Source organism: Dermacentor variabilis, chromosome 2, assembly GCF_050947875.1.
Source record: "Dermacentor variabilis isolate Ectoservices chromosome 2, ASM5094787v1, whole genome shotgun sequence".
In the NCBI taxonomy this organism is placed as follows: Eukaryota; Metazoa; Arthropoda; class Arachnida; order Ixodida; family Ixodidae; genus Dermacentor; species Dermacentor variabilis.
Genome location: NC_134569.1, coordinates 48,317,878 through 48,329,014, shown reverse-complemented (window position 1 = coordinate 48,329,014; position 11,137 = coordinate 48,317,878). Strand labels below are relative to the sequence as shown.

General features: G+C 48.0%; 1 protein-coding gene and 1 non-coding gene across 2 annotated transcripts in view; one reads left to right on the top strand and one right to left on the bottom strand.

Annotated features, from left to right (window-relative positions):
* Positions 1-4,918: 4,918 nt before the first annotated feature.
* On the bottom strand, positions 4,919-4,991 carry TRNAT-CGU (transfer RNA threonine (anticodon CGU)). The gene has a single exon. It is a non-coding gene; the product is annotated as a tRNA-Thr (tRNA).
* Positions 4,992-7,650: 2,659 nt separating this feature from the next.
* LOC142571802 (NBAS subunit of NRZ tethering complex-like) overlaps positions 7,651-11,137 on the top strand; it is a 62,992-nt gene continuing 59,505 nt past the window's right edge. The window contains exons 1-5 of the mRNA XM_075680427.1: positions 7,651-7,798; positions 8,257-8,299; positions 8,398-8,503; positions 9,132-9,179; positions 9,241-9,284. Of these exons, the coding sequence (XP_075536542.1) occupies positions 7,688-7,798; positions 8,257-8,299; positions 8,398-8,503; positions 9,132-9,179; positions 9,241-9,284 (352 nt within the window). The 5' untranslated portion in view covers positions 7,651-7,687. The remainder of the gene's footprint in view (positions 7,799-8,256; positions 8,300-8,397; positions 8,504-9,131; positions 9,180-9,240; positions 9,285-11,137) is intronic.

Below are 11,137 nucleotides of genomic sequence, written 5' to 3'. Positions count from 1 at the left end.
GTTCTAGCAAAATTGATATTTATTTTTTTTTTGGGGGGGGGGGAGAATAAGGGGGAATTGTGAGGCACGCTGATAATGACAAAGCTCTCCTTTATCAACGCATGTCCTGTAACTTACACGTTTGCGAACCGCCAGAGTGGTAAGCTTAGTACGTTTATATTACTGACGTCTATGTGACCGCCATATTCGAGAGCCGCTCTATAGCAGAGCGGCGGCATAATGTGGTTTGGAATGATCACAATAAGTCAGAGTTTAACAAAAAAATAAGTATGGGTATTAAATCGTGCTGCATAAGCTGCAATCTACTGATGACAGTTGAGCGAAGCAATGCCATTTTTCGCATGACGAACTTGTACAAGAGAACACGTTTGATGCAAGTCAAACTTACGTGGTCTTCTAGTGCACTGAAAGTCAGAACACGTGCCGTACCGTTCGCATGTCTCGAGCACGTCTCGAGTATATACATTCCTCCATATCTCGTTTGCGGTGCTGTCCTCGACGCGTTTGCGAGTACTGCGAACGCGAATTCATTTAACCCGGTGGGATACGTGCTGCTGCTGCGTATAGTTAATCTTGCCTCGCTGTGGTCGACGCGAACTAATTAACCCCGCGTGTAATCTGTAGCTAATTCTGTCTCGACGAGCCATGTAACGAGATCACCCTATGCATGCTCACCGAGGCTCCTGGGTTTTTGTTTAACAGGAGCGGACCCCAGCTGCCTAATCGCGCTATTAGCCACGCAATCCAAGGCTTCGCCGCGGGCCTGATTAAATATCTGCCACTGTACGAGACCTCGATACCACCGCGCAGGATTAATTACATTGCGAGACGAGCCTGTTGCAAGCGTGATTGGCAAAAGTACACACAAGAGACGCGTCTCTTACAAGATAACCTTCCAGGATATATATATATATATATATATATATATATATATGTGTGTGTGTGTGTGTGTGTGTGTGTGTGTGTGTGTGTGTGTGTGTGTGTGTGTGTGTGTGTGTGTGTGTGTGTGTGTGTGTAACATTGTGGTGGAGGTGGAACGTTCCCCGTCCTCGCCATGGAGCTCCGAAACCGTCGTCTTCTCAGCCATGGCTTCCGATGGAACCACCCCGTCGCCGCCTACACCTGCTGTGCCCTTCACAACGTACGTTACGGTGCCTAGCCTCCGTGATCCTGGGACATTCTCCGCCCAAAATGGCGTTGACGTCGACGACTGGCTCAGCATGTATGAGAGTGTTAGCCAAAGCCACCACTGGGAGCCTACCATAATGCTTGCCAATGTGATCTTTATCTGGAAGGGACACCACGTGTTTGGTTTCACACCTATGAGGTCGAGCTCTCAAATTCAAAGAGAGGCTTCGCGACCTATTCGACAACCAGTCAGGTCGTCAACAGGCTGCGCGGAAAGAGTTTGCCACCCGTGTCCAGTCGTCGACCGAATCGTATGTCTCCTACATACAGGAAGTGCTCGCGCTTTGTCAGAAAGTCGACGAGCACATGACCGAGGTTGACAAGGTGGGCCATATCTTAAAAGGCATCGCGGACGACGCCTTCAATTTGCTCGTCTATAACGACGTCTCTACCATCGACGCCATCGTCAAAGAATGTCGCCGCTTCGAGATATAGCCAAAAGCTGCCGCGTCGTCCCACAGTTTTTCCGGCCCCCAAACACCCCTGCCACGTCCTCTTGCTCCACTCTTACCGCCACACGACCATTTCAAGAGAACGTCACACGTATCGTTCGCCTTGAGATTGAAGCGGCGAGTCCGGCCCCCCTTCATCCACGACCCCTTGACGGTACCTTTGACCAAGCGGCCCCCACTATTTCCGTTACAAGGAAGATACAAGGCGGTACAAGGAAGATAAAGAAGTTTTGAGGCGAAAAAGGAGGTTGAGGAGATGTATACAAAAATGCTAGTATAAAAAAACATGCACAGCATACCTGATTAAATCAAGCAGGCTAGCTGACTATTTGTCGCCGCACCGTTTCAATGGGGATGCCACTAAATCATCACCAGCAGCAGTGGCGGCGGCGCTGGCCATGCTGGGTAAAGAAACAAAAAAGAGCCAGAAAGCTCGCCTTCGCGCATCCGCGGCAGCGGCGGTGGCATTGCATTAGCCTTTTTACAATGCTTTAATAAAGCCTTCCGTGTCACTTTGCGCGGACATTCAAGAAACACGAACTCGTGTTTCGGCGCTTTATGCACTCACGCAAAGCTTCGCTGCATATATGTTACATGATCTACATCCAGATGGCGCCGCCATATCCTGGCGCGACGTTTTCCTTTCGAACCTTCTCCTGGGCGGTGGCTAGCGCAGTAAGCAATGCGGCGAGCGCGAAGCGTCTAGCTTCGCGCTCGCCGCATTGCTCATTTATGTACCTCATGTACCTCATCATGTACCTCATTCAGTCATTGGACAAGTTTCGTTAACTCGGTGTTTTCTTACTCAAGCTCACCAGATACACAGAGAAAGAAACTATATAGATTCCAATTCACTAGATCTGCTGCAGTTTTTTTTTTTATTTGGTCTTTATCCCTACCATTGGCACTCACCCCTGCTTAGGCTACTGAGCCATCCTTTTCATTAAAATTCATTATATCTCCCTCTCTGACTTAGCAAGCCTCCTCTCACGGTAGCTATAATCAGCATTCTTAGAATACTTCACGCACTTTCCGGGAAGCTTCTATGTTTGTCTCTAACCGTTTCCCCGCCAACTTGGGTCACTTGTTAGTCCGTGGTCTAATGGGGGGAGCAATTGGCTGCTGTGCTAAGGGAACCGTGTTCGGAAACCAACCATTGGATCAACTTTGGTCACTTAGTATGTAACATTGGGTATGTGCCGCTCTTCAATGGACCTCTTTACCGCGCTAGTTACGCCGGGATCCTCAGTGACAGTTATTCGGAATTACTGCAACTAGATTCAAGTACTAGATTCAAGTACCCACCGCCCCATAAAGCGCTGACGAAGGAGGAAGCAACGGGCTGGAGTAGGCTCCAGACAAACACCTTCCCCAACCTTTTCATATTCAACAAGATGTTCCCAACGCAGTATTGGCAGCGAGGAGTTACGGAGTCGCCATCTATCGGAAGCGCCTCGCTGGCGTAGTATGAGGGATCACGTGGCGCGCTCCTCATAGGTTTTGCTGTCAGCGCTCACTGAAAACACCACGCGCGAGCTCTCCCGGACATTTCTGTAAGTACTTTCGAAATGAGAGAAGTTTCTTACTGTCTAAATAATAATCTTGGGCAAACTGAAAGCACACAATCGTTTACAGACGCTATCTCTTTACCGAATACGTACAGTGAATGCCACTGCGCGCGGTCGCTGCGATGGAGTCTCCCGAACCGGCTTCTTGCGTGAAAGGTAGGTAAACGCTGAGAGCAAACTATGTGAAATATGTTCTTATAGCGTTTGTATAACTAAATGGAGCGTAATAGAACGAAGCCTCAATGCAGCAATCGCGCAGATTCGCAGCGACCGACTGCGCGTCTGCATGCTTGTCCGCGCACTGTTTCGCCTTCTCCGCGCGCGCGTTTTCGCACCGTGCCATGAGCTTTAGACCGCAGAATATGAGCATTTGATACAAGCAACCATTGTTACGTAGGCGCTACCAGAGCTGTTCAAAAATAATTTCATTGTAGAGACTTCGACGCCTACGGAGCTGTAATGTGCCGTCGCGACGATTCAATCTTTTTTTTTTTTCTTCTAAATTCTTTGACCTTTCAATACCATTTCTCGAGTTGCGTCGCACTGTATGTTTATCAGTGTTCTCAGCGTGCAATTTCCCGCTGCTCCTTTTTTGTAATCCGGTGCATTACTTCATAACACAAACACGACCCTATGCCATGCTTCATTTCAATGTGCTTCTTACCGCTGCCTTTCCACTCCACTGAACTTGCCAGTATCTATAGCATCGACAAGTTCATAGACCAAACCGTCATGACATTAGTCGGGCAGCGGACTCGGGCGAGCGTCTCAGTGCGCGTTTTCAGAACATCGCAAACCGGGCGCCGTAGCAGAAATCTTCCTCGCGTCTGTGCTTGCTGCATACCCGAGTTGTAGCCGATGACTGTTTGCCGGTTTTATGTTTCGCGAGCCAAGCTTCACGCAGCTTCTTGTCCTGCGGCTACGTGTGAATAAGGCTGACACCGGCCTCCGTTACGAGCGTCCGACCCTGCGGCACCGAGCAGTAGCCTACCATGTTGCGCGCCTTCAAAGGCAGCCACTACCTATTGTAGTGCTTTCAAGCGTTGTAAAGGAGACACTCGAAGCGGGAAAATTTCGCCACTAAATGAGGACCGCAGCGTACGAGGGAGTTTAAACTCGTTTTGAGCTCGCTTCGGCGCGCCCGAAGCAGCCGACGCGGCCGCTATGTCCACGTGATCCCTCCTAGCACGTCACGCCGATGGTGGCGCCAGCTTTTCCAGTGGTGGAGCTCGAGGCCAATAGGGACACCTGCCCCTGGTGCGGGGCTACACCCACACTCTATCACATAACTTGGGAGTGCGAATGGTGCGAACGACACGACGCATTCCGCGATCATAAACCCCCGAGTGCGCAGCATTGGGAGAGCAGGCTCGTCAGCTGCGAGCTCGCCGTCCAAAGAAGGATGGTGGAGCACGCTAGGGACGCGGCCAAACTCAGTGGAGCCCTGGACTGAGGGACCACCCGTGCTGAAGAGGCTTCCCTTCGACGAGAAGACAGCGTGAAGAAGAGAAGACCTCGATCCGCGAGAATTACATTTTATGATTCAATAAATGTTTTTCTCTCCAACTTAGCTAACTTGGTATATGTGCCACAAGGCGAGAAGCCAACAAACAAAGACACCAGTGACAACATAGGGGACCTTAGTCGTACTTACCAATTGAATTAAAGAAATCATAAACTAATGGCAATGAAAGTGGACGAAAAACAACTTGCCGCAGGTGGGGAACGATCCCACGTCTTCGCATTACGCGTGCAATGCTCAAACCAATTGAGCTACCGCGGCGCCGTTTCCCCGTCCACTTTCTTGGGCATTTGTGTTTTACTACTAGAACTAACCTTGGGTGTATTATCCAGCGCCACCACTCACAAACCTTGCCGGCGGATGTGGAACATCCTTTCTGCCGCAGGCGTCACGAGTCCGTGATCACCGTTGTCCGTGATCTCATTGGGTTATTGGGTGAAGGCAACCTCGGTGGCGGATGTGGCGTGACAGTAATTGCTGTACGGTTCAATATTCGCCACATCCGCATCGCTACCACAGTATAGTAACTCTATGGCTACCGCTTTGCCGTCTGGTGCATGCGTCGATCGTCCGCATAGGCGCTATTTAATAGCTGCTAATAACAAAATTAGGCAATTACCAGGCCTGCGGCTTCGCCAAGATTACTTTGAGAGTATACGCTATATGCATTTAAAGTCAATTTAGCCCAAGTGAAATTTCGTTGCAGTTGGCCTTTAACGACATCGGTCAGTTTTATTACGCAAATGCCTATGGACGTCAGACTCTGGAGTTTCGCAAGACGCGTAGCGCCACCTGCCGTTGCGAAGAGGCAGTAACTGGGTAGTGCGAAGCCTGACTCCCTTGCTAAGTTGCCTATGCAGCTAGCGACTGCGAAACAACGATTTAACTAGATTTTGGTCCATATGGCGAGCCTTTTGCGCATTTAACACCCAGACAGAGAGCTACGAATTTCTACGCTAGTCGGACGCGCCTCCGAACTGCTGCTGGCTTGCTGGCTCATTCGTCAGACTAATAGCGGAAACGACGGCAACCGCGATAGCTCCGCGCGCTACAGAGAAACGCCGCAATCGACGCTACTGTTGTGTTGTAAATTGCCATGAACGTGAAGGACGGAATAACAACGTTCAGTTTTACCGATTTCCATCGCGATCGTATGAAGGGGAAAGGTGAGAGCGCTGGATACGGGCCGTTCAACCTGTTGGGTAATCAGATTACTTGCATTCCCCACAACACAGCGGCTCGCATGAGAAAGTGCGACAATTTTGTTCTTCTGTAGTTGTGTTGCGTAGGCCTGACGGAGGACCGTGGTAACTAAGCGAAAACTCAAGAATTTGCAGCTGCCACTTCGTTAGTAACAGAAAAAACAACGTTGCGAGCCATCTTGCTTATGTGCCATCGATATCTCCGCCTTTTAACAGACGTCCTTTCTCCGGTTGACTCAACAAATAGAACGGAGAGATCTGGCAGGTCAGCTTAACCAAACATTTTGGTTCGTTTATGAATTCAAAATCCTGTTCTCGTTGCATGGCGAGTTCATTTCACTTACGGTATTTTGTATGTCCTGCGCCGATACAACAAGCACGCTTCGCAATGTGCTGAGCCTGCTCGACTGCGTTTTTCAAATGTGAGCAATAAAGTTGCTTTAGGAGCACTGGATGAGTAATTGCAAAATAACGCACACTTGTAAAGCAAAAAAATGTCGCATTTATTTACATTTATTTGTGCGCGCTTGTTGCTCGAAGCGTCTGCAAAAAGTTCAAATTAAGGTACTGAGCGATGCTGTATAGCTCCTGCGAGAAAGAAAGATGCAGCGCGTAGGCACTGTAGGGAGCTTACTTACGTTATGATCGCATGCTGCCTTAGAAAACGTTTTCTGTTTGCTGCCCTGGAAAAGGCTATGAAAGGGTTTACTCTCTGTAAATAATTGCGAGACAAAACATTACAATAAATATACATAAAAACATAGGAGATACTTAATAAATCTTGTGTTCAGGAGATATTCAATATGAAACAATTTGAAATGCTTAGATTTTTGTGCTGATATGCCTATAGACAAACCTGATGCTCTCTGTACTTGCGAGTTGCAGCACGCCTAAATAACGCTTGAAACTTTATTTTATATTGCACACGTACTTCGCCCTGCTAAGCTTCCTTTCCGAAGCGTGGATGGGCGGAAGAAGCTTTCCAGGCCCTTGATTTTTAGGAAACCGTGCCTCGACACAAACGAAAGAGAAGGGTCCATTGTGGCCTATGCACCGTCGCTTGCGGACAGCTCTCCTTGCACTACTCAGTTTGCGCCAAGGCTCCGATGGGGGCGCTGGTGCCGGGTTTTTCCGCAGCGCCGCCTGGGCAGAGTCTGAGGTCTATGACACTCGAACAGCAAGAACGCTTCCCGTCGCCATAACGTCGTCGTAATCAAAGGCGTAATCGTCGTAATCATGTCGTCGTGAACCATCATTCAATTGTGATTAGCCGTCTTTGTCATGTCATCGTCGTCATACATTCTCCATACCGTCGTCGTGATGCCGTCGCAGTCAGTGGCGTAGCCGGGGTTGGGGTGGTGGGGGGGGGGGGGGGCTTACACTGGGCATGTGCCCCCCCCCCCAAAAAGTCTGTTAGTACGCTGTGTACGCAGCGTGCCCCAACATTGGTCATTCTTTCATTATCCCCTCACCCCTCCACCTCACCCCCCCCCCCCCCCGTCCCTCCCCACGCCCCGAAAAACCTGGCTACGCCACTGTTCCTGGTCCTGGTTCCATCGTTGTCATTCCAGCTTCGTCATATGTACTACATCGTCCATTACATTAATGGTTCTCCTAAATGCACCCGGATTTTCTTTCAGCTGTCCTTCGCACGTGTCGGAAACCGAAACCTTGTTTATTGGCTGAGCGCAACCGAATTTCACGTATGGCGAGCAACGTTGATCGTTACCAGACGATGCGCCGTTGTGCTCCACGATGGCACCTGCTACTGTAAACAGCGTGGACGAAAGTGGAATGGAAACTGAGAATAATATACTATATGAACTTCTAACGTACTCTGAATGGCAGCAGGAACCTGAAAAACTGGTAAGACTGCCTCAAGTTCGTAGTCTGTGCAGGAGTTTCAGTTTAAGTGCTGTCGATAGTCAACAAACGCGATGTCGTAGTCGCACCTCGTTAGATGTTCTCTGTTTTCGTTTACATCTAGGTCCGCTGATAAGAAAATTTGTATACCACTCCTTGTTGTGAATAAAATATATTAGACCTAAAGGTTCTGTGCGTGCTGCTGCATTTATCTGTCATCACATTCCTGCCACTGACAGCTCGGTGATAGACACCGCTTTCGGGTAGCGAGTACAGCTGACGAAAGACAGACGCATGTACTGAGCGTTTCTTAATACTAATGTGGTTAGTATTAGGTAAATTTATTTTCCTGTCAAGTACGAACATGTGTAAGAGAAATATTGGATTGTCGCAACTGAAAACACGCTAACATTTATAAGTTGTGTACTTAGCTTTCAAATTCTGTGTTTTGCTGTTTTCAGAGCCGAGTAGTTGTCGAGAAGTCAGACGATGCTAAGGGATCAGGTATTGTCACCTTCATTAGCTTTTATTTTAACTACAGTGTCTTAATGCCTTAATTCTTGTTACAAATATCACTACCTGGTTCTGCGCTTTGTTTAAAGGATTTTGGGGCTGGCTTGGGCTGCTGGCCACATCGATGTCCAGTATACCGCCCGCAGTTCAAAGGCTTCGCTCCTTCCACATGGAATGGCATTTTGTCGTTGGAGGGTAAGATGTTGCTTTCCTTGCTTTTTTCAGTTGCAGAATAGTGGCATATGTCCGTATAATGGCAAATCAGGTGCTGCGCATGGTCGCTACGCAGTGAGGTCGCTATGCAGTGATCCCTATTATAGGACCCCTTATGGAGTACCCCTAACATAGAGGTTTAAGGAAGTAAACGCAATTGAACGGCACTGTATTTGTGACATTGTTCATGTTGCCTGGTATGTTGCAAGTTCTCAATTAAGATATCTGTACTTCCCATTCAGGCATTGCATGTTTGTTGCTATAATGATCAAGGTACAGGAAACATTTCGCTAAAATATGCTGGCCGCATAAACAGGACTTCCTGCATCTCTATTGGCACTGCATCACATTGATGCTAAGCGATAAGTGAGAGCACCTCCGCACACTGCAAATGCAGAGGTGCTCTCACTTATCGTAAATTTGGAAGACACAACAGCTCCCTTATTCAGTTTGTAGCATTATACTCACCTGATTTTGTAACATCACACTCACTTCACACACATGCTGGCAATCCAGTGCTGTCATCCGTACATATGTTTTATAAGCTGACTAAATTTGAGCTGCCAGTTCTAGTAATGCTTCTCCTGCTGCTTGTTCCTGATTCTTTCAGAGACGGCAAAGTTCTGGCCATTCTGCAAGACCAGTGTGTGGAGATTAGGCAAGTAGAATAAAATAGCTTTCCCGTTTTCTATACCCATCACAAAATATGCTTAATGCAGGTCCTCAAGGGATGAGTATGCAACTGTCATCGGGCGTGGAATTGGTGAGTGCGTCCTCAACACAGTTTTGTGTTTGTGTTTAGTGATGGCATGTGAAATTAATTTTGCAGGAGAGTATACTGTTGATATCCCTAGCAATTCTCCAGTTTTGTGTGGTGTTTGGGTCTCTCAATGAATAAGTGAACTTATAGTGCCCCATCTCACGTGAATTTCATGTAATGTGAAACTGGGGCTGTCTGACGGCTACTGCCACTGGGCATGCCAATGGTCAGAACCACTAGCATGTGTCACTTTTTTTCTGCCTGCCTACTTCTTTCTTGATACCTAAGCATTATGTTATGTGTAAACTGTGTCACATTTGACAGCGTATTGCCACGTTTAATAGACAGGTGACTTCTAAGAGAGGCCGTTAAAGTCCGAGCTGTTTAAGGGGCAGCACAGCACCGACAAAAGACCAAGGCGCCCTTGTCTTTTGTGAGCAAATGGCCCAAGCGTATGACACAAGTGCATGGCGTTACCCTCCTCCCAGAAGAGCATCGACTTGATGCTAAGCAAAACGTTGACAGGCAAAAAGACTTGTCCCAGGACAAGCTGAATGGTCCGAAAACCATGACTATTATGGCGTGTGATGTGGTTTTAACCTCACAATGTGCACAATCCCGGGCCATGGTTGTGGCATCGTGCTGGCTGGGTGCCATCCGGAAGAGCCTTATAATTGAGGTCACTCACTCTCTGAAGCACTTTGTAAGGGCTGAAGTGCCGACTAAGAAGTTTTCCTGAAAGGCCTTTATGGCAGACTGGGGTCCAAACTAACACTTGGTCACTTGGTTGGTAGTCATTTTGTCGGTGGTGGAGGCTGTAGTGTCACACGTCAATACACTGGTGTTTCCTGATGTTTACACCAGCCAGTTGGCATGCTTCCTCAGCACACTGCATGAAACGCTCGGTGTATTTATCAGGACAGTCAGAATTGTCACATGGTAACATGGCTCCTAACATCGGCTGAGCTTTATGGATCATAAACAAGAGAAAATGGCGTGAAGCGTGTGGTCTCGGTATAGTGGTATTGTATGCAAATGTACAGTAGTACTTCGTCCCACGTCTTATGCGGCACGTCTATGTACATCGAGAGCATGCTGGTCATCGTTTTGTTAAGCCTTTGGGACAAGCTATTTGCTTGTGGATGATAGGCTGTCATCTTTCAGTGCGTGGTGTAACTTAGTTGAAAAACTTCTTCAAGTGGCCTTGCCGTAAACGCCGCCTCTCGATCTGTGTTGACACAAATTGGAACACCATGACGTAGTACGATATTCTGTATGAAAAACTGTGCAACCTCAAAAGCTGTGCCTGTAGGAATAGCCTTTGTTTCAGCATAGCGGGTTAAATAGTCTGTGGCAATGATGATCTACTTGTTTCCGAAAGTAGACAATGGAAACGGGCCCAGGAGGTCCATGCCGACTGGATCAAAGGGCCATCGAGGCAGCTTGATTAGATTCAGCAATCCCGCAGGTTTCACATTGGTTGACTTCTGCGCTGGCATTCACGGTAGGCTTGGACATATCTTTTAACAAAAGTGGCGAGTTTCAGCCAGTAGTAGAATTTCTGTACCCTAGCAAGGGTTCAAGTGAAACTGAAGTGGCCAGACACAGGCTCGTCATGGCATGCCAACAGGATTTCATCACGAATCTCTGCTCAAACAACCGAAAGATAGGTTTTGTTGCTGGCAGCAGAATAGTTCCTGTATAAAATGCCTTGTCGTAAACAAAACGACGACAATCTGCGAGCAATTTGTGGGGGCAAGGGTATGATGCGGCCTTCTAGATGTCTAATGATAGGTCGCAATTCACAATCTGCTCGCTGCCGTGTAGAAACGTCTGCCTCACTTATGGTGCCGAGA